Genomic DNA, 24,449 nt, shown 5'->3' with positions numbered 1-24,449 from the left:
GTATTCAAGGATAGGTCTGGCAAAGGTTTTGTATGCTCTAGTTAGAAGTGTAGCATTACCAGAGAGAAAACTTTGTAAAATAAGGTTGACAACTCTTAATGCCTTTTTAGCAATGTTGTTACAGTGAGCTCTGGGGCTTATATCTTTTGAAATGAGTACTCCTGGGTCCTTGATAGAGTGTGGGTCATATTTTAGATCATTTCTATCCAGCTTGTATTTGATGTTCTGAGTTTTATTTCTAATGTGCAGGACTGAGTATTTGTTAGCAGAGATTTGGAGTTGCCAATTGTTTGACCATTCAGATACATAATCTAGGTCATTTTGTAGGGTAGTAGAATTGTCTGTGGTGTTAAATAGTATGTTTGTCAGATATATGTATAATTATATAAACAGTGAATCTGAATAAATCCAAGATGTATAAAGTTCTATCAATATTTATTAATATTTTCAGCACACTGATATTTAAAGAATCTGTAAAAAGATAAAGAAGCTAAAAGTTTAAAAACATCATATCTTGTAGGCAAAGTTTTAAAAAATCATGTCTTGTATGCAAAAGATTAAATCATCTTTTTGAAAGGATAGGATGAAAAATGAAAAATAAAAATTTAGTGATGGCAATCCCAGATCCCGGATCGAATACTGCAATGCTCTCTACATGGGGCTGCCCTTGAAGACCACCCGGAGGCTTCAGCTGGTGCAGAATGCGGCCGTGCGGGTAGTGATGGGAGCGGAGAACAGGAGGTGGAAACCAAACTTAAAAGTTCTCTCCTGCCTCCTGTTTTCCGCAAGCACAGCTCTTTAGTCAGATCTCTGCCCCCTACAAGCATGGCTCTTTTAAATGGGGAAAGAAGACAGGCAAGAGAACGAACACGTTTAGCAGGAAACTTTGGAGTTGCCCAATCATCAGCCAAGCTTCCGGTGGGGAGGAGGATTTGTTCCCGGTTTCCACCTCCTGTTCTCCGCAAGCACAGCTCTTTAGTCAGATCTCTGCCCCTCTTTGGGCTTTCCACTTAGGTGGCAGTGGGTGCAGGCAGTCCCTGTCCTCACCTGCTTGGCCTGCAGCTCCCAGTGGGAAGGAGCCCAGGCAAGCCATGCATTCAAAGCTTCCCCAGTGGGACGAAGAGCATGGACATTATCCAGGGAACGTGGCTCCCAGTGGGAAGGAGCCCAGGCAAGCCACGCGTTCAGAGCTTCCCTGGCGGGCGCATGGCAGTGCCAAGAGCACTGCCACCAGCCTGGGAAGGGCAGCTCCCAGCAGGGAGGAGACCAGCCCATGGGGTCATCTGTGCAGGCAGCCCACCACCACCACCCCACCCTCACCGGCTGCTGGTCCAGACTGCCTGGGGCCGTGCAAGAACATGGGCAGGGAGGGAGGGAAGCCCTGGCTTACCTTGCTCTGCTCCCTTGGGAGCGACCACCAAGGTTGCCTCTCCGCGTTTTTTGACACATGTGCCTGTTGCTGGTCTTAGCGCATACATGCGTGCCAAAAACCAGACCAGCTGGCCGGTATGCATGCGTACTCTGGAAACAGGAAGATCATCTTCCTGGAGTGTGCATGCGCAATGGGCGGCTGCTCTTCCAGTTTCCAGCCTGCCAGTACACATGAAACCCAGCTGGCCGGTGCACCAGAACCCAGAAGAGCAACAGGTGACAGCTCCTTGTGCCTGGAGAAATGGCTCTGCGGGCCACTTCTGGCACGTGTGCCATAGGTTCACCATCACGGCTCTATACTATGTAATATGTATTTACACATAGGGCATATATACATAGGATTAAATAGTATATTTTGGATGTTCAGTAGTAGTAAATAAATAGACAGGGAAATTGTATCTTGTTGAGGTCTTTGAGGTGAAGAGAGGCCAGGCACCCTAACCCTAACCCTTGACCTGAGTGATGTCAAATTGGCCTCGCCACCCAGTCACATGACCAACCAGCCATGCCCACCCAGTTACATGATTACCCAGCTATGCCCACCCAGTTCATATGACACTTTGTGTCACATGAACAGAAAGCCATGCCCACCCAGTCACATGCCCATCAAGCCACACCCACAAAATAAGCCACGCCCACAGAACTGGTAGTAAAATTTTGGAATCCACCACTGCTTCCATTGCAAACTACTTGATCTCAAATTTAAAAGATACTCCACTGCCCAAACGCGGTCACACGTATAAAAACAATGGGAGAAGCCTGCATTCACAAACCTCCCTGTGGTTAATGTATTTTCTGTGTCCACTTTTGCACACATCCATCAACTAACCACAGGGATGTAATCACACAATATAGTTGACTAAACTAGGATCAAGAAAACCTAATGGAAAGCAAAGTGAGATTAGGATTTTGGATTGATAGCTCCCAATCAATTAGTAAAGAGCTTTGCTATGGAAGACATGAGACAGTAGTAAATTGACTTTTTTTAAAAAAGTTTTTTATTGTGAAATATGACAATACAATTCAAACATTTCCGGTTCCGTGGTGTTAATACATATATACATGTTATTTACTTATTATTATTAACATGATATTCCTTCCTTGCATTATATTTGATTTGAAAGATATTACATATAATCATACACAATTCTTTATGTTCATATATACATATTATTTACTTATTGTTTACATATTCTTACATCCTCACTCAATTGCAGTTGATACTTCAAGTAGGAATACTTGATTCTATATAATCATTGTTAATTGATTATTGAATTAAACTTTATACTCCTCGAGCTTCACTTTTTATTTCTTTTCTCTATCCACTCATACCACATATCCCACATGGTATAATATTCTGTGTCCTCTCTATCGTTAATTTCTAGTGTTAATTTATTCATTTTGGCGCACTCCAATATTTTCTTGATTACATGTTCTTCGGGTGGTAATTTTTTCTCTTTCCAATACTGAGCGAAAGAGATTCTTGCAGTTGTTGTTATGTGCATAATTAAGTACCTATTCTTTTTTGCGTATTCTATTTTCAGGATTCCCAAGAGAAAGATTTTTGGCTCAAAATCAATATTTTCTCCTATTATTTCCATAATCCATTTCCTAATCATCCTCCAGAATTTTTTCGCTTGGGTACAGGTCCACCAACAGTGGTAATAAGTGCCTTGATGATGGCCACATTTCCAGCAATTCGGGCTCGTGTTAGGATAAATTTTAGCGATCCTAGATGGTGCTAAATGCCACCTATAGAACATCTTATATTGATTTTCCTTATATTCCTCCACACTAGTCATTTTGAGGTTGCTGTTCCAAATTGAGTCCCATTCATTTAAGTTTATATTTTGTCCGATGTTTTTGGCCCATGCTATCATTGGGTCCTTGACCACCTCCTCTACCATGTTGTAATCCAGCAGGTAATTGTATAATTTGGCTAGTATTTTATTATCCGTGCCCATCCAGATCTTATCGAATCCATTAGTACCTGTCTCTATGCCAAATTCCTCCTTGTCCTTTTTATAACAGGATTTTATTTGTGCATATGGCCACCAATCTATAGGAGTTCCCTGTTCTTTCAGTTCTTCAATTGTTTTAAGGTTCCCTCCCCCATTTAATATCTCTTTATATTTAACCGTTTTTCCCATTTCTCACACATTGGGATAAATTATTGCCTCCATCGTGGAAAGCCATCTCGGAACTTTTGTGTATTGTTTTCGTTTTATTTCACCCCATGTCAGCGTTAGTGTATCTCTTATTTTGTGTCTATGGAAGTATGTTCTAGTTCTTTTTCCAGTATCCCAAAGGTAAGCGTGCCAACCCTTCTGAAGGTCATGCCCTTCCAAGGTCAGGAGTCTTTTATTTCCCAAGATTGCCCACTCCTTCAACCATACTAGATTTGCTGTTTTGTAATAAGTCTCCCATATGGGGAGTCCGAAACCACCCCTATCCTTTTTGTCTTGCAAGTTTCTAATTGCTACCCTTGGTTTCTCCCCCCCCCAAATAAATTTTCTGATGATAGTATTAAGTTCCGAGAAGAATTTTTTATCTAATTTGACTGGGACAGTTTGGAATAGGTACAGCAACTTGGGTAGTACACTCATCTTTGTTGCTGCAATCCTGCCTAGGAATGATATTTGAAGTTTCTCCCATTTTTCTAAATCCTGTTTGATATTCCTGATCAGGGGCACATAATTATCTTCCTTAAGGGCCGAGCACCTTGCCGATATCCATACACCCAGGTACTTTACCTTCTTAACTATTTGAAGCCCCATTGATTCTTCCAGTGCTTTCTTTTGGTCCTCAGTCATGTTTTTGGTCAACAATTTAGTCCTTTGTTTTTCATAAATTGTAGTTATTGTGTTTACAAAATTTGATCCGAATCCCACCTTATTGATTTGTTGTTTCATGAACTTCCAATTCAGGTTATCAAACGCCTTCTGGGCATCTAAAAAGACCAGTACTATTTCTTTATCTGGGTGTTCCTCGTAATATTCAAGTACATCTAATACCATCCTTGTGTTGTTTTTTATCTGTCTCCCCGGGAGAAATCCGTTTTGGTCACTATGTATCAAGTTGTTCAGGATTATCTTTAATCTTCCTGCTATGATGCTCATATAAATCTTATAATCCATATTAAGGAGGGAGATTGGTCTATATTTTTTTATTAATTTTAAGTCTGCTCCTTCTTTCTGGAGGAGTGTGATAAATGCCTCTCTCCATGATTCCGGTATTTTAGATTTTGTCAAGGCCTCATTATAAATTTCCAACAATTTTGGCAGGAGAATTTCCTCTAAATCTGGATTTTTATATAGTTCTCCTGGGAATCCATCTGGGCCCGGTGATTTGTTCTTTTTGAGTTTAGAGATAGCCGTCTTTAATTCTGTCATTGTTATTTCTTTGTTGAGCATTTCTTTTCCTCCTCCCCAATCAGTGGAAGCTTTTCTTCCGACAGGTATTGGGCCACTTTTTCTTTAAGGATTTCTTCTTCTTAAATAGAGTAGCATAATATTCGCGAACTATCTCTAATTTCTCTTTTTCTTTGTTAACAATATGGCCCTCTTTATCTTCCAGCTGATGAATGGTCGCTTTCTCTTTTTCTTTTTTTAATCTGTAGGACAACCATCTACCCGGTTTATTGGCATTTTCGAAATAGTATTGTTTGGTTCGTTTTATTTTGTACGCCAGTTGTTCCTGATCCATAATACTTAGTCTATGATGTGTCAACATCCAATTTTCTTTAGCTCCCTCGTTGTCTGGGTTTTGCTGCACTTCCTTCTCTGCTTTCCTTAGTTCTTCCAACAGTGTCTTCTGTATCTCTCTTTTTTCTTTGTTCTTATGTGAACTGTATGATATTGCCAGGCCCCTCAGAAAAGCCTTAATTGCATCCCATATTATACCTCGGGCCATTGCTTCCTTTTCATTTTCTTCAAAGAATAATTTTAGTTCTTCCTTTACTTTCTCAAAATTTTGGTTATCCCGCAGGAATTGTGTATTTAGCCTCCATCTTATGTTTCTTTTCTTATACAGATTTTTCCATTTAATCTCTAGCGGGTTGTGGTCTGCCCATATATTAGGTGTAATTTCAGCTGACATAATATCCATCCCGGCATTTCTTCTTACCCACATCATGTCAATTCTTGACCATGATCTTTTGGGGTTGGAGTAGAACGTATATTGCCTCTTATATGGGTGCAGGGTTCGCCAAATGTCTACTAGGTTAAATTTGTCTACTAAATCAAAGGATGGTTTTGGCAGATTTTTCCTTTTTTTCTTTTGGCCTTTAGTACTTTTATGGTCCTTGTGCGAATCTACTACTCCATTAAAGTCTCCAATTATACAGATGTTATTATTATTATCAATACTACTTATTTTTTCTCGTACTTTTTAATAGAAATTTCCCAAGTTTTTATTCAGGGCGTATATAGCTATTAATAATATTGGGGAATTATCTCTCCTTGTTTCCACTGCTAATATCCTACCCTTCGGGTCAGCATACTTTAATTCTGCTTTTATTTCCTTCTTAATATACAATGCCACACCTCCCTTTTTTTTCTCAGCTAAGGAAGTAAAAAGGTTTCCAAGTTTATTGTACTCCAGGTATTTTTCATTTTCTTTTTTTACATGCACCTCTTGGAGGCATATTATATCCACGTTTTGTTTAACTAATTTTGTGAAAAATTTTTTCCCCTTTTTATTATCATTCAGACCATTGACATTAATCGATATTAGTTTCCAATCTTCCATCTTTTATATTCTTTGGGTTGTTTTAGTTCTTGTTTGCCCGAGTAGCTCTTTGTGGTCTTTGCTTCTTCTTTACCTCCTTACTTTCCTTGTCCTCCATCTCTTTCTCCTCCGGGGTCGCTTTAGATCTCCTCTGCTGGATAATTTCTAGAATCAGTTACATTTTCCAATTTTTTTTGAAATAGAATTAGGTAAATGTTTGGCTAGACAATCCTAATTTTAAAAATGGTAGAAATTCTTCTACTGTGATGACAGGTGGTGAATCATGGTGTAAATAAATGCAATTCCATATAAATAAAAAAATAAAATAAAATAAAATATTTTGAATCTTTCATATTTTATATCTGGAATGATGCATTCATAATAATATGATTCCCTAAATGTGGGTCTTTGGTGCTCTCAAGTTTGATTGTTTGCTTGCAAATCTTTCATTACCCAATATTAGGGAATCCAAGAGAACTCCCTAACTGTTCATCAAAGATATAAAAATCCATCTCTTATTTATTTTCTTAGCATGTTTTCCTCAAAATTTCATGATAAATTTGCTTCCACATTGGATTGGGTATTACCATCCACAGGGAACACAGTTTTCTGTTTTAGATATTATACTTTTGACATTTTGTAGCCAGTGCCTAAAACAATGGTGACAGACTGAGTAATTCATGAAAAAAATGTGGTTTTTATTCTTGTTTTAGGACAAAATATTTACAATTAGATAAACATTATGGCTGCATACATCTTAACACCTCTGTCAGAAGAACATGTTCACACTAGTGCAGAATATAGAAATAATATAAGAAAGAAAAATTAATCACGCACAACATTTTCATTGGATTTTACTAAAAGGAAACACTTCTAGACATAAACTAGTATTTGTTCTTGTCTAGACAAAATTCACAGAAAGATTTGCTTAAAACTTACAGACATAATAAATACACTATTATATCCATTTTGTTTGTTTGTTTGTTTGTTTGTTTGGTTGGTTGGTTGGTTGGTTGGTTTGGTTGTCACATTTTGAGGAAGCTGCTAGTGAAGTTCACTGTTACACAAGCTACCATATTTAATGTTTAATCTTCATATGAAAAGCATATGGCACAACTTTATAAGTAGCTCACAAGTAAACATCCAAAACTGTAGTATGTAAGTTGGTTTTCTTCTCTGATAATTGCAAACCCAGGCCCCAAGCCTTATGCATATTTTATGGCAATGGCAAAAAAAAGAAAATGCAATAACGTTGAAGCATAACAAAATATCAGCATGAACATCATTTTACAGCTTTCATCCAAATGCTTCCTTCAGTCTCTTATTTCTTTCAGAAACCACCCAAGGCAATAACAATATATAGGTCTTTATACAACACACACTTTGGCTACTGCACTGATTTTTCAGTGAAAAAGCAACTTCCAGGCAACAAAATCTGCTTGCATGTTATCTTCATTTTGCACTAAATTAATATGCAGCTTAATTTCAAGCTATTATTTGAAAGGATGCAAATAAAAGCATAATTATCATCATTAAAAGGTTAAAGGTTTCCCCTATCCAGCCATGACAGACTCAAGGAGGTGATGCTCATCTCCGATTCTCAAGGAAGCCTATGTTTGTCCGAGAGATGCTACCATCATTACGCACCAGTATAAAAATCCAGAATGCAGTAACCTTTCCTGCCAAAGCAGTACTTATTTGTTTACTAACATTTGCATGCTTCTGAACTGCTAACAAGAGCTGGATAAGTAATGGGAGCTCACCCTGTTGTGCAGGACTCGGTCTTGATCCCAGGCAGCTGACAAGCTCAGTGTCTTGAGCCACTGTGAGCCTTTATCCTAATTAGAACCAATTAATATTGGCCAAATCTGTCTGAGTTTCCTGAAAGGAAAGGGTACGTTCCTAGTGACAGAGAAGTTTTTTTTTTCATCCTCAACTTCTTAGTTATTCTAAATTTTTTTGTGTATCATTACTACTATTGATAATATGCATGGTTTTTTTGTTATGTTCTCTATAAAATATGCCTATTTTACAGTCTATTATGCTACAACTCCCAGCCTGCTAAAGCTTTTGTGAAAAATCCTGATAGGAAAAATTCCCTCACAATATCTTGTGATTTAAGAAATTTAAATAAATATTAACATAATTTTATTATAGTATTATCATTCACACACACACACACACACACACACATGCACATACATGTATGTGTATATACACACATATACACACATGTATGTGTATGTGTATATGTATATATATGTGTGTGCACATATACACACATACACATACACATGCACACACACATACACACATATGCACATACATGTATGTGTATGTGTATATGTATATATGTGTGTGCGTATGTGCGTGTGTATGTGAATGATAGTACTATAATAAAATTATGTTAATATTTATTTTAATTAATTAATTAATTTAATTTAATTTATTAAATAATATGAATATAAAATTTAAAAGTGCTGGTAGAAAGAAAGATGGGATGCTCATCTTGTACACATCAGTTTACAGAGTAATAATAAATATGAATAGTGCAAACAACTGCAGCTTTAAACACAATATTTTGTTGTTTTTTAAATGACAGACTGTTTTATGGCATATGCTAGATAAAAAAATAATAAGAATGAATTTGCAGATTAAGCAAATTAAGATATTTTACCCTATAGAAAACCAAGAAGGAGAATCCAGAAAACCTATTCATGGTAGTAGCCTCTGCACTTGGCAGTAGCTTGCCCTTGAATTTAGGATCACCCCTTCCAAAACTATTATTTTTGAAAGCCATTAAGGCTGTGCTTTTCTAGTGGACCTGGGAGGTAGGAAATGCAATATAATGGAAACCACAGCTTCCATGAAATGTTACATAATCTAGTTCCGAGGCCACATGATATACTATTATATATTTATGAGGCTTCTTTTTAACATGTTGTGATATATATGTTTCTATTTTATTGTAAGCTGTCTAGAATCATAAAAGTAGGTAGTATACAAAATTATGTATAAGTAAAATCATACCACAAGCAGGATTTGTGTATGAAATATATTTATTTTGTGGTTTGGCTTTATATTTTTATATTTTAATTGGATTTAATTATCACATTAAACTCCTTTATATAGTAAAATATTATATTTATAAGGAAATTCAGTTTTATTTTTATGATCATCACTATTGTTAGTGAGATTCACGTTTTTTAAGAAGCAGAGTGGAACCATGTTTGTCTTATTTATCCTAGGACATTGCTGTTATTTTTATGAGAAATGTTTCCTTATAACATGAAATTATACTTTAAAATATATAGTTTGTAAAAATGCTATATCAAAGAAAACTGAATAGGACAATATATATTATTAAATTATAAAAGAGAACAGGGTGATGCATATTGTGTCCTTTAAATGAATGGTACCTGATTTACAAATTTTTCAAATCGTATCAAGTGCATTTTGATAGCAGTTATTTAATATTTAAATAAATAAATAAATGGGATGCAGCTGCAGAGTTAGAATTCAACCCAGTAGTTTGCATTAAAACATATAATAAGCAAATAGACAAAGATCTGGTATAATTTTTGGAATACTGTAATAAAGAAATAACTGTTCACATCCTGGAAATATGACAATAAAATAATACCAAAGTCATATAACCCCTTAGAATTCCTTTAGAAAGAAGCAATATCCATGCTTCAGAATACCTGATTTGATGTGAGCACTTAATCACTTCCCTTTGCTTTTACAGACACAAACTACTATCTAAATCCTTGACTTTGTTATCTTCTAATAACTTATGATGCAGTCATTTGAACCTGAGACCTTCTGCTTGTAAAATATATCCTCTAATCTACAGTTCTGATTAACCCCTGACTTAGCAAAGTAACTAGCTCTTCTGTGATATAAAAATAAGTCTCATTTCCAAAGAGATAGCTTTTTGCGGACACCTGATTACTGTTACTACTTGTTATTGTTATTATTTCCTGGGTTTTTTTGGACAACTTTATCATGTGTGCAGACTGTAATTCTGAGAACTGTACTATAATGTAGTCCTGATAAAATTAGTCAAAGTGGCTAATTCTTTCCTAGGAATGTATGTTATAAAGATAAGGTCACTATTTACATAGGCAGGAATTAATTAGGTGATGTTTCCTTCTCAATTTCCTATTATATATTTACTGGCCACCTAATTCCAGTGGGAAGCAGAATACCCACAAATCAGGGATTTTCTATTTTATTTCAGTGATTTCTCTGAAAAAGCACATTCAATTGACAATTTTGTATACAAATAGATTGATTTCAATTCATATTTTCATATGCAAGTAGAATCACACTCAATTATTTTTCAGTCTAAATTAAAACTCGCCTACTTCTTTTTACTGATAATATCAGTCTGAGGCTGATGTCTATATCTCATGTTTAAAACACACTTTTGCTTATGTATAAACAAACTTAAATAGATGAAGAATCCAAATTAGGTATAAAAATATGATTTAAAGTAGTGCATGAAGTGTTTGCATACAGTGACTGGTTTCTTTAATCATAACTCAGAGTGAAATGGTTTCTTGCTGAGGAAGTAAAGACTACAATACAAACAAAGAATAGAATTGATATGTTTATTAGGAAATAAACATTTAAGAAAGGTTAAAGCATGATAATGGAAGAAATAACTATAACTACTATTCTTGATATGCATGCCTGACTTCTTTGGTTAAAAAAGATATAGAAAGCAATGTAGATTCTCACTGTGTTAAGAACTTCTAATTACATGTGGAAGAACCAATGTGAATATAAAAATTCTACAGGGGCCTGGTGGTTGAGGTGGCTGATGGTTGGCCTCAGACTAACAGGAATTTTAAAGCCTTTTTTAAAAAATCAAAAATTGAAGTGGCAGAAACATTCAAAACTTTTTGAAATGTTTCTGAATCCAAATTCAGAGACTAATTCTACAGTGATTTCACACAAAGTTATTTTGGCTTATCAAGACTAACATTCCAGGAAGAGATGATTAAAATGCCACTGTTCATGTAGAAAGAATGAAGTTAAAGCTGAACCATAAATAATTTTATATCTCTGCAGCTTCATTTCTGCATTAAGAAATAGTAGATTTTCAGCCATGTTTTAAAATATACAAATGTTACCTATTATGTTGTTAATCTGCCTAACATACTTCCAGCTTCAAATTCATTTCCTTTCTGGCTGTTTACAATATGAAGGTCAACATGATGGAAAATAGTTGCCTAAATTACAGTGAACCTTCTCCAGTTTTCAGTGTGTGCATTTTTAGGATTTTTCCAAAGGGAAAGCAGGAGAAAAATGAATTATAATGTATGTATTTTGTACAAACAATATCAAATATATTAACCTGGAGGCCGTGCGGATCTGGATGGGGAGAAACAGACTCAGGCTCAACCCATCCAAGACCGAGTGGCTGTGGTTTCCGGTGTCCCGATATAGTCAGTTGGAGCCATCACTGACTATTGGGGGCGAGTCATTGGCCCCCACGGAGAGGGCTCGCAACTTGGGCATCCTCCTGGATTCACGGCTGTCTTTAGAAGAGCATTTGACGGCCGTGACTGGGAGGACTTTTCATCAGGTTCGCCTGATCTGCCAGTTGCATCCCTTTCTAGATCGGGACTCCTTACGCACGGTCACTCATCCCTCGTCACTTCCCGCCTGGACTACTGTAATGCTCTCTACATGGGGCTCCCCTTGAGAAGCATCTGGAGGCTCCAACTGGTGCAGAGTGTGGCCGCGCGGGTAGTTATGGGAGCGACATGGCATTCCCATGTAACACCTCTCCTGCGCGAGCTGCACTGGCTCCCAGTGGTCTTCCGGGTGCACTTCAAGGTTTTGGTTACCACCTTTAGAGCACTCCATGGCTTAGGACCTGGTTATTTACGGGACCGCCTGCTGCCACCAATAGCCTCCCACCGGCCAGTACTCTCTCATAGAGCGGGGCTCCTCCGGGTGCCGTCGGCCAAACAGTGTCAACTGGCAGCCCCTAGGGGGACAGCCTTCTCTGTGAGAGCACCTGCTATCTGGAACGAGCTCCCCCCGGAGATACGGAGGATCCCAGATTTACGCACCTTTCGCCATGCTCTCAAGACTTTCCTATTTCAACAGACTGACCTGGCCTAATTTTTTCTTTTCCCTTTTAATTCAAATGATGAATTTTAATTTTGTCTTAAAAACATTAGGGTTGTTTAAATTGTCATGGGCCAAATTATTTAATCAGATTTTATACTGTTTTTACATTTTGTAATTTATGTGTTTTATCTGGGTGTTCACCGCCCTGAGTCCTGCGGGAGTAGGGCGGTATATAAATCTAATAAAATAAATAAAAAATAAATAAATAATCTTATTATTAATATAATTATTAATATTATTAATCCCAATTATTAAATGGGGTAATTTTTTAATTGAATATTCTTTTTCTTCCTCATTTCCTAAAAGTACTTACCATAGTTTGTATATATTTAAAGAATATAAATATTTTTATATAGTATGTCTTCAATATTCAGTATTGAAGAAGCAATTCATGTCAATTGTCCCTCTGAAAACACTATCTTAATTTGTTGGAATAATTCAGTTTGTGTGAATGTTTTCTCTTATAGAGTAAATTAGAATATCCATATGAGTAGCTTTTTATTTTCTGAGAAGTGTATCTTCTCTCACTAAAATATATCTACACTATACTTCATATAAAACATTAGTTAATAACTGCAAATAAGGAGGCATCAATTTAATTGCAAGATTAAGTCAGAATGACAAAATGGATCATACTTTTAGAATTTGTATAACTAAAAGACTTTGCAAAGGTTTTTCAAATCTTTAAATCCAAATCCACCTTTAATTGTCCATTAAATGCAGAGTAGACCTATATTATAGTATTTAAAAAGTAGTAAGCAATTTCCCAGTTTACTTTTTGTAAACAGACAATAACTTGGATGTAAAATATCCCAGAAATACATCATTAAGATATTTTTTAATCCAAGAAATAGTTTTTGATCCAACAAATGATTTAATATTTGCAATTAACATTGATTCAGTCCATCCACTTCAGATAAAAAACAAATTAAAAGCCTTTTGATTTTTTAAAATATTTTCAATGAAAAATATTGATTCAAAATGTACATAGGTGACCTCCAAACAATATTTGGAGTAGAAGATTTATCGTTTTTCTCAGCCAATTTATAGATTTGTTAAGAACCTTTTGTTATCCTTAAATATGTTAACTGTTTTCTTGGAAAAAGTGGTTTAAAATTATTTAAGTATTTATTATTAGACTTGTCAATGAATGCTGGATCAGACAGATTTTAAATTTATTTACCTCAGACATTTATTTGATTCCAAGGGTACTAATTTTTCAGTAAGCAGGTATACAGTATAATTAATTGAGTATATGTTATCTATAAGTTGAATCGTTTTAAGCATGATTAACATTCTTAGATCAATATTATTTCTAATGAGTGCTTACATAAATGGATGGGTAAATCGCCTCCTATCTAATAATAGTAGTAATAATAATAGATAATAATTGCACTAGGGCTAGTTTATTTGTCAAAGCTATGTCACAAATTGCAATAAAAAAATTGTTGAAAAATATGGTACTGAATTGGAAATACTATCATAATATCTGAGATGGTTATCTGAGGGAACATCTCTTGCCAGTCACATCCACCCAGCCTATCAGAGTGGGCAGGCAAGGAATGTTGTGAGTCCTGTCCCAAATGGAGGTATAGGCAGGATCCAAAAGAAGGGCCTTCTCTGTGGCTCCCTCCCTTTGGAATATCATCTTTTCAGAAATTAGACTGGCTCCTACTTTGACACTGTTTTATAAGGCCCTGAAGGCTTGACAGTGGGCCTGGGGAACCCAGAGTGGAATGGAGCCCATCAAATGGTTTATTTGATTGTGTTGTCACCAAGGGTGGATGAATGGAGATTATTTTTTCTCCCTACACTGTGTTTTTATTGTTTGTAAGCTGCCTAGAGTCACTGTGAGCGAGTAGGCAGCTGTATAAATTTTCTAAATACATAAACCAACAAACAAATAAATAATACATTTTTAAAATTTATGACATTGTGATTTTATAAGGATAATATAAAAGGTTTATACCTGCCCATCTTTTGGGCTACTGTCTTTTTCCCCCTCACTCCCTACCCAGCTTTAATAGAAGATCAAAATTTCTAATATTGTGCTGAATAATATGCAATGACCTAGCCTGCCTTTTTGTATGTCAAAAATCTTGTATTTGAATTCAATTGTCAATCATATTTGTTATATGGCTGGCAATTACCAGTTTATCTGTTTTCAGAATAGAATTGACACGTTAAAGGAAACATCAGTATAATTTCATAGAATAAGTGATTTGTAGATTGCATGTATTTGTATTTGCATGCAGCTTCTTTTTTCAGTGTGTTATCTAAAATGCATTCTGTGTTTAATACAAAGGCCATTGGCAGTGTCCTTAAATCTAGAAAACAAGCTTCATTATTTAAAATAGATAACATTTTTAGACTCAAGACTCAAAACAGTGTTCACTTATAAAATTTAAAGGAGGCTTGATCGTATGGCACTTATCTAAGGACTTTGGGGACTTCCTTTTCATAGATTAAAAAAATATAGTTGAATTAAAAATTATAACAAGGACTTCAAAGAATACTATATTATTATGTAACAATATGTAGAAAGATTGGCAGTAAAATTTTATCGAACAGCATTGTCATTTAGTTTGAAAAACTAAAGTTAATAACAAGTAGAAATACTGTGGTAGATTATGCTGCATCTTCACTGGATATCTTTTTTCCCCCACCTGACATTGTGACTTTGCATAGCAAGCCACATAAGTATTTTGTTTCTTGGGGTATTTTTTTTTTTCATTGAGCTTCTGTTCATTAAAAAGTATTTCCATACTGATTTTTATCACTGTAATCAAAATGAGAACTGTTGAAAAGTGAAAACCTTAATTTGGTTTTTGGTGAATGTCCTCATGCCTAACAATTTTGTAGATAATCCAGTAGAAAATGTTGAATATAAGAAAGGCTAAAGGGAAACAGGCTCTGGATAAGGTATCAATTTTCTTGGCCCGATCAATGAATACCTTCCTCATTTCTTCAGGAGTAAGGGATGCAGACTGAACTGGATTATTGGACCCTTTTGGAACCACTCCGTCCTTTGCTTGTATAGATGGTGGGCTCATTCCATAGCCTGTGAAATTGAACCGATTGTCCCTTATATCATCATCCTGTGAAAGAAAGAAAGAAAGAAAGAAAGAAAGAAAGAAAGAAAGAAAGAAAGAAAGAAAGAAAGAAAGAATTAGAATTCTTGAACCTAAATATTTTTTGTCAAATTTACATCTTCATTTTTAAAAGGAAACTCTGTGTTTATAAGAAAATTTTCTTTTTTTTGTCTAAATAATATAAATGGGAAAAGATGGTATCCCTTGTAAAAATAAAGAAGCTATTGAAAACAAAAACATTGCTGCTGCAAAGTGTAGGAAATGTCTTTAAATATTAGCTTGAAGATTTGTTGCTGCTTGACTTTTTAATTTTGAAATAGGGTTCTTCTGTCTTTTTTTCCATTCCCTGTCCTGTTATCTCTACTCTTACATATCCTTCTGCTTTTATCATTTCCCCTATTTCTTTTTTGTTTCTTTTCATGTGTAGTAACTCCTTTCCCTTACTCTATCATTAACCTGCTTTTGGTTTCTCTCTTTTTTTTCCGCAAGAAAAACATACATCTGCCTGTGAACATATGTGAGTGATTTTGTTTGTGAGAAAGAATGTTTACTATCAACAGAAAGTCAACCTATACTGTATATACTGTAAATTAGTATACACGTTTGTCACATATAAAAATGGGTGGTGTACGCATATGACATGAGCTTCTCCTTTCAAGTTTGCTAATATGGTGTTGAAGAAGATCTATACTACTTGGAACAGGAGTGACCAACCTTGGCAACTTTAACACTTGTGGATATCAACTCCCAGAATTCACTAGCTAGTATGCTGACTGGGGAATTCTGAGAGTTGATGTCCACAACTCTTAAGAGTTGCTAGGGTTAGACACTCTGGTTTAGAATATGACTTATACTTTTCAATTATGTGCCATAATGTAAAATTTATAACTGTCTAAAGAAGTACAGGTTTACTCAGCATGGGGCAAAGACGAAAGAATGACATCGGAAAAATGGTGTAATATATTTGTGCAATCTTGGATCAAAAATAAGTATTTGCTTTCTGATTTAAAACTGGCCCTTTATTAATGACATGGAATGTGTGGTCAAAATTTTATGATGTATTTAAAATTGCACTGAATTATTTTCTCCATTAGTAATATATTTTAATACATTTTTTCTGTTTTTGTTGTATTCTTTTTCAGTCTCTTTTTGTGTATTAAAGCAATAAAAATAAAATATGTGTGTCAAATGCACACATTTTAAAAAAAAGAATGTCAAGAATTGGTGTCAGAGTCAATAAGATGAATATTGGACATTTTCCAAGATTTTCTATAATTTTATACTATTTTTAATGTCCATTCTTCCTTTATGACATATAATCATCTTAAATTCAGAGATATTTTCCTTTCAAGAGATGGTATCTATTGCCACAGTGAAATGGGTAGCAAACAAATTTAATAAATAAATATGGTATTTAAACAAAATTTATAGTATCTACAGAATGTGATAAAAGAGTGAAGATGTTGGCTGGGACAGGATCTTGTTTTCCCCAAAATAAGACTCCACTGATAATAAGCCCAATCAGGCTTTTGAATGCATGGCAATAAGGCCAAGCGCTTATTTCAGGGTTCCAATATATATATATATATATATAAGACAGGGTCTTATTTTTGGGGAAACATGGTATATTGATGCTCTGTCTACTTTGGATGTGTATCTTCCATATAGTATACATAAAAAACCATCAGAGCTTCAGTTGCATAGTTGAGGCCAGCAATGTGAAACTTTTTACTATATGCTGTAGCTATTTTACCATATTCTATAGATATATTTGGCTACTTTCTTGCCTCAATTTCTGCAGCTTTTCCCCCAGCTGTATCTTGTTTCCATTTTGATCCAAGTTCTGTGATTCAAAAAATGTAAATTAACTCCTATCTATTAAATGTTTTTTAGAAGTCTGTTTTCCTTAATATTATGAGGAATTATTACTAACTGCAAGGTGCCACTTTGGTGGGAAGATAACAGCATTCCATGTGCTTTGGCATATAGCCATGCTGGTCACGTGGTCACAAAAATAGCCTTCAGGCAACACTAGCTCCCTTGGCCAAGAAACAAAGATGAGCATTATGCCCTAGAATTGGACATGACTTTTATTAAAACTTTAGAAGGGTATCATGTATCCACCTAAATTTAGCTGTACTTGTTGTAGTTAAAGGGCAAACTGTAGAGTTTATGTGCTACTTCATTGGAGAAGGATCGGTCTAAATGTTGGATTTGGACTACTAGTCTATTTTTTATGTTACTAATTTGTATTTATTCATGATATTTTTTACTTCGGCAACTACAGAGATAACCTTAGAGAAGTTAGCAAAATGTTAATTCAGGCAGAGAAAAGAAGAAAATGTTAGAAAGAAATTTGAAAGTGACTCTAAACTGGCCTGCTTCCAAGGGCTGATTTGTTACTTGAATATTAAATGTGGGGAAAATATCTTGGAATGTAAATATGACCTCTCCGTGTTTATGTTTATGTTTTATGTTTTATTAAATTTATATAGTGTCATGTGGCTACAAAGAAAAAGGTAAATACTGTTGTACTGTAGGCCTGGAGAATGTTGTAAGACTCTTTAAACTCTTGGGTAAAGGATGCCATAGGAAGACATGCTCTCTCCTTTGTTCCAGAGTGCAATATACATGATAGTTTATATTTAAGTAAGGAAGCCAGATTCCATTGGGCATTAGAAAAAACATTAATGCATTTGTTAATGGAATTAATTAACCAGAGAGGTGGTAGGCTTCCTTTCACTGAATGTGTTCAAAAAAGCTAAAATAGCCATCTGTGGGAGACATTTTAATTTAGATTCCTGCATTGAGTAGGACATGATCATCTAAATGCCCACTTCAAACTTTATGATTGTGATTCTAGTTAATGATGGGCCAATTTACATTTTAATTTTGGCAAGTCATCACATCAGATAATTTGTCATGCCATTTCTTCATGACATATGTTGTTCTTAAAAAGCCACTGTTTTTAGAAGATTTTTGCATATACAGTATGTATATCAATGAATTATCCACAAGTGAGCTTGATTAAAAATGTTTTACATCAAACAGTCAAATGAATACAGCCATGTAGAAAATTGCTTTGAAAACCTGCAGATGGAGCCAAACCAATTCATAAAAATTGTGAAAACTTAATATAGCAATTCACATGTGTGGCTCGTGGCAACAAGCAAACAAAATGCTTTTATGGATTTGCTGCAACTATTGAAGTCCACAAAACCAAAAGAAGGAAATTTAAAGTGAGCATAACCCGAATAGTTAGAGTGCAGTATTGCAGGCTATTTCTGCTGACTGCAGGCTGCCTGCAATTTAGCAGTTCAAATTTCACCAGGCTCAAGGTTGACTCAGCCTTCCATCCTTCCGAGGTGGGTAAAATGAGGACCCAGATTGTTGGGGGCAATACGCTGACTCTGTAAACCACATAGAGAGGGCTGTAAAGCACTGTAAAGTGGTATATAAGTCTAAGTGCCATTGCTATTGCTAATAATTGTATGTGTTATTTTATTTTATATTTTTGTTTAGTAATATTTTTATACTATCCAGGGATATGTTATTTGAATTGGGTTGAAATATAAATCTTTTGAATGGATGGATCAATGGACAGATGGGTAGACAGACAAACAGACAGATAATTTTGTATGGGTTACTAACAATATGAGTCAGACATATAAAATGAGAAATGGAATGCTTATTATATAACTGAAAGTTGTTTTTCTTTTAAAACATGGTGAGGGGTTGCTTTTATTGTATATTATAAGAATGTTAAAGACAATAATTTAAAGTAATAGAATAGTCTTGGCTTAATGTGAACAATAAATGCTTAGTCTGAAAAGAATATTGATATTATCATCATCTGCAATGGCTGCCCAACCAAACAGGTATGGCATTCTTGGTATACAGTAATATAGTATACTGCTATATTATGCACATAAGCATCATTCCCCAAAAGATTTAGGCATTCTGTATCAAATTTGAAGTCGCTACTTAGCATTATTATTTTTATTATTCACAATAGTCTCTTAAATATAGTTAGCATAATAATAATTCCATTGTTGTTTCTACAATTGGCAGTATATAGCTAGACTTATCTAGACTTAATTGCTAAGCATGTCAGGCTCATGGAATGAAATGGAATGGAATGGAAAAGACCAATATATTCTGGAGACTGAAATACCTTTGCAAAAAAAGATGATAGTAAAACACAAGTTTTTTTTTTATTTGGGAGCATCCTGAAATATCTGCTTGAGTAATATTTAAGATAAAGGTATCAGGGATAGGGAGACAATGGAGTGGCAGTTAAAATGGTGGGCTTGTTGGCTGGAAAGCGGTAGTTCATGTTCAAGACCCAAGCACCACACAACGTGGTCAGCTTCCATCCTCAGTCACCCCAGCTTCTGCCGACCTAGCAGTTCGAAAGCAGAAAAATGTGAGTGGATAAATAGATACCACTTTGGTGGGAAGGTAACAGGACTCTGGGACAGCATTGGCTCAAAGGCCATGAAACAGAGATGAGCACTGCCCCCCTAAAGCTGGTAATGACTAGTGGAGTAAAATCCATAGGGACTCCTTTATCTTTTATCTCGGATAGGATAGAATTGCTGAAAATGTTAAATCACAACCACATTCACAATTGAGGGAGGCACATGTTATAAAGATGAAGAATAGTATAAATGAGTCAGGCCATATTAAATCATTCTGTTTTAAATGATTAAATGATTTAATATATATATAATCCATATATAATATGGATTCATGGCTGTCTTTAGAAGAGTATTTGACGGCTCTGGCCAGGAGGACTTTTTATCAGATCCGCCTGATTCGCCAGTTGCGTCCCTTTCTGGATCGGGACTCCTTACGCACGGTCACTCATGCCCTCATCACTTTCCGCCTGGACTACTGTAATGCTCTCTACATGGGGCTCCCCTTGAGGAGCACCTGGAGGCTCCAACTGGTTCAGAGTGCGGCCGCGCGGGTGGTTATGGGAGCGATGTGACGATCCCATGTAACACCTCTCCTGCACGAGCTGCACTGGCTCCTGGTGGTCTTCTGGGTGCGCGTCTTTCATTTCTTTCTTTTATTAGATTTATATACCGCCCTACTCCCGAAGGACTCAGGGCGGTGAACAGGCACAAAATAAAATACATAAATACAAAAGTTAAAAGATATAATTAAAACCAGATTAAATAATTTAGCCCAAGACAATTAAAAATCCCAATAATTTAAAACAAATTAAAATTTTGATGTAAAAGAATTTTAAAACAGGGGAGAAAAGTAGGCCAGGCCGGTTTGCTGGAATAGAAGAATCTTAAGAGCACGGCGGAAAGTGCATAGATCTGGGATCCTCCGTATCTCTGGGGGAAGCTCGTTCCAGATAGTGGGTGCCCACACAGAGAAGACCCTCCCCCGGGGGCCGCCAGTCAACATTGTTTAGCTGACGGCACCCGGAGGAGCCCCTCTCTATGAGAGCGTACCGGCCAGTGGGAGGCTGCTTGTGGTAGTAGGTGGTCCTGTAAATAACCAGGTCCTAAGCCATGGAGCGCTCTAAAGGTGGTAATCAGAACCTTGAAGCGCACCCAGAAGACCACCAGGAGCCAGTGCAGCTCGCGCAGGAGAGGTGTCACACGGGAGCGCCATGTTGCTCCCATAACCACCTGTGCAGCCGCACTCTGTGCCAGTTGGAGCCTCCGGGTGCTCCTCAAGGGGAGCCCCATGTAGAGAGCGTTGCAGTAGTCCAGGCGGGAAGTGACGAGGGCATGAGTGACTGTGTGTAGGGAGTCCCGATCCAGAAAGGGATGCAACTGGTGAATCAGGCAAACCTGATGAAAAATCCTCCCGGTCACGGCCATCAAGTGCTCTTCTAAAGACAGCCGTGAATCCAGGAGGACACCCAAGTTGCGAACCCTCTCCATGGGGGCCAGCAATTCGCCCCCAATAGTCAGCGATGGCGTCAACTGACTATATCAGGATGTCGGAAACCACAGCCACTCGGTCTTGGATGGGTTGAGCCTGAGCCTGTTCCTCCCCATCCAGATCTGCACAGCCTCCAGACACCGGGACATCACTTCAAGGGCATTGTTGGGGTGGTCTGGGATGGAGATGTATGGCTGGGTGTCATCAGCATACTGATGGTACTTCACCCCGAAACCATGGATGATCTCGCCCAGCAGCTTTACATAAATGTTGAACAAAAGGGGCGAGAGGACTGACCCTTGTGGCACCCCACATATGAGGGGCCTCGGGGTCGACCTCTGCCCCCCTGCCAACACAGACTGCAACCGGTCGGAGAGAAAGGAGGAGAACCACCATAATACAGTGCCCCCCACCCCTAACTCTTCCAACCGGTGCAGCATGATACCATGGTCGATGGTATCAAAAGCCGCTGAGAGGACAGAGGAGCAGCCCCTGTCCCGAGCCCTCCAGAGATCATCAACCAACGCGACCAATGCTGTTTCCGTGCTGTACCCAGGCCTGAAGCCCGACTGGAACGGATCCAGATACGTCGTTTCATCCAGGTACTGGGGGAGCTGTCGGGCAACCACACTCTCAACAACCTTCGCAACAAAGTGAAGGTTGGAGACCAGACGATAGTTAGCTTCAAGGTTTTGGTTACCACCTTTAGAGCGCTCCATGGCTTAGGACCTGGTTACTTACGGAACCGCCTTCTACCACCAGTAGCCTCTCACCGGCCAGTAAGCTCAAATAGAGAGGGGCTCCTCAGGGTGCCATCGGCCAAATAGTGTCGACTGGCGGCCCCCAGGGAGAGAGCCTTCTCTGTGGGGGCACCTGCTATCTGGAATGAGCTCCCCCAGGGATACGGACGATCCTGGATTTACGCACCTTCTGCCATGCCCTCAAAACCTTTTTATTTCAGCAGGCTGGCCTGGCCTAACTTCCCTTTTAAATTGTAAATTGTAAATTTGTTTTAAAATATTAGGCGTGTTTTAATTTGTTTTGGGCCAAATTATCTAAAGGGTTTTTATATTGTCTTTTAAATTTTGTAGTTTGTGTGTTTTATCTTTTTGGCTGTTCACCACTCTGAGGCCTTCGGGAGTAGGGTGGTATATAAATACAATACAATACAATACAATACAATACAATACAATACAATACAATACAATACAATACAATACAATACAATAATAAAATAATAAAATACAATAAAATAATAAAATAATAAAATAATAAAATACAATAAAATAAAATAAAATAATAAAATAATAAAATACAATAAAATAAAATAAAATAAAATGAAATGAAATGAAATAATAAAATAAAATAAAATAAAATAATAAAATAATAAAATAAAATAAATAAAATTAATAAAATAAATAAAATGAAATAAAATGAAATAATAAAATAAAATAAAATAAAATAAAATAAAATAAAATAAAATAAAATAAAATAAAATAAAATAAAATAAAATAAAATAAAATAAAATAAAATAAAATGGCTCGCAACTTGGGCGTCCTCCTGGATGCACGGCTGTCTTTAGAAGAGCATATGACGGCCGTGGCCAGGGGGGCTTTTTATCAGGTCCGCCTGATTCGCCAGTTGAGTCCCTTTCTGGATCGGGACTCCTTACGCACAGTCACTCAGGCAGTCGTCACTTCCTGCCTGGACTACTGCAATGCTCTCTACGTGGGGCTCCCCTTGAGGAGTACCCGGAGGCTCCAACTGGTGCAGAATGCAGCCGCGCGGATGATTATGGGAGCGAGGGGTCGCTTCCATGTGACACCTCTCCTGCGTGAGCTGCATTGGCTTCCAGTGGTCTTCCGGGTGCGTTTCAAGGTGTTAGTTACCACCTTTAAAGCGCTCCATGGCATAGGACCTGGGTATTTGCGGGACCGCCTTCTGCCGCCGATAGCCTCCTACCAACCAGTATGCTCCCACAGAGAGGGACTCCTCAGGGTGCCGTCAGCCAGGCAATGTCGGCTGGCGACCTCCAAGGGGAGGGCCTTCTCTGTGGCAGCTCCTGCCCTCTGGAACTATTTGCCCCCGGAGATAAGAAGGATATCGGATCTCCGGGTCTTTCGCCGTGCCCTGAAAACTTTTCTTTTCCATCAAGCAGGGCTGGCGTGAAACCCCCCCCCTTTTTTTTAGTTTTTTAGCTTTTTAGCTTTTAATCTGTCACTGGGTTTTAATTCGAATTGTTTTAAATTTGGGCCAAAGTATGTTATTCTTTTAATAATTTTAAATTTTGTATTGGTATGTGTTTTAGTTCTGGCTCTGCACCGCCCTGAGTCCACTAGGAGAAGGGCAGTATACAAATTGAATAAAGTAATAATAAATAATAAATAAATAAATAAATAAATAAATAAATAAAATAAAATAATAAAATAAAATAAAATAAAATAAAATAAAATAAAATAATAAAATAAAATAAAATAAAATAAAATAAAATAAAATAAAATAAAATAAATAAAATAAAATAAAATAAAATAAAATAATAAAATAAAATAAAATAAAATAAAATAAAATAAAATAAAATAAAATAATAAAATAAAATAAAATAAAATAAAATAAAATAAATATATAATGTGTTGAGTACGTTTGTGCACGTTACATAGAAATGGATCTGGAGGAACTGATTTAGTCACTGCAATAGCTGAACTATTGGGGCTGGACAGAATATAATTCTTTAAAAAGACTGTCAATGTAGATGTGTAATTGTAGCACAGTAAAATATAACATTAAGACACTACAGATATTCATTCAAACCAGCTGTTTAAATTAGCCAACAATTCATAAATATTGAAGAGCCTTTTCATTGCTATGATTTAATATTTAATGTAGTGTAAATCCAGTATTGTGTGTGGGAAAATGGGCTTAACTGTGTTACCTCAAATATGAAGTAATGGAATATGCAGCATAGATAATCTGTACCCATGTCATGTAAAGACTCAGTCCGAGGGAAAAAGAAATATGTCTTACAATTTCAAAGAAGCAACATCCACACATAGTCATTGGTGCTGCTTTACTTGGCACTTTATACTGTAATCCAGATATAATCCTTGTTTCTTTTGACATTCCCATTATAAGATTGTATAA

General features: G+C 36.5%; 1 protein-coding gene and 1 long non-coding RNA gene across 5 annotated transcripts in view; one reads left to right on the top strand and one right to left on the bottom strand.

The window, feature by feature from the left end:
- Nucleotides 1-24,449, top strand: part of LOC148112627 (uncharacterized) — a 71,792-nt gene that overhangs the window by 38,363 nt on the left and 8,980 nt on the right. The window lies entirely within an intron of this gene.
- The window catches only part of GLRA3 (glycine receptor alpha 3), a 77,562-nt gene continuing 59,949 nt past the window's right edge, over nucleotides 6,837-24,449 (bottom strand). For both annotated transcript variants that reach the window (XM_034442652.3, XM_034442654.3), the window contains one exon: nucleotides 6,837-15,407. In XM_034442652.3, the coding sequence (XP_034298543.2) occupies nucleotides 15,126-15,407 (282 nt within the window). In that variant the 3' untranslated portion in view covers nucleotides 6,837-15,125. The remainder of the gene's footprint in view (nucleotides 15,408-24,449) is intronic.

Source organism: Pantherophis guttatus, chromosome 8 (genome assembly GCF_059756535.1).
Source record: "Pantherophis guttatus breed Tessera chromosome 8, ASM5975653v1, whole genome shotgun sequence".
In the NCBI taxonomy this organism is placed as follows: Eukaryota; Metazoa; Chordata; class Lepidosauria; order Squamata; family Colubridae; genus Pantherophis; species Pantherophis guttatus.
This window is presented reverse-complemented; position numbering and strand designations above follow the sequence as displayed.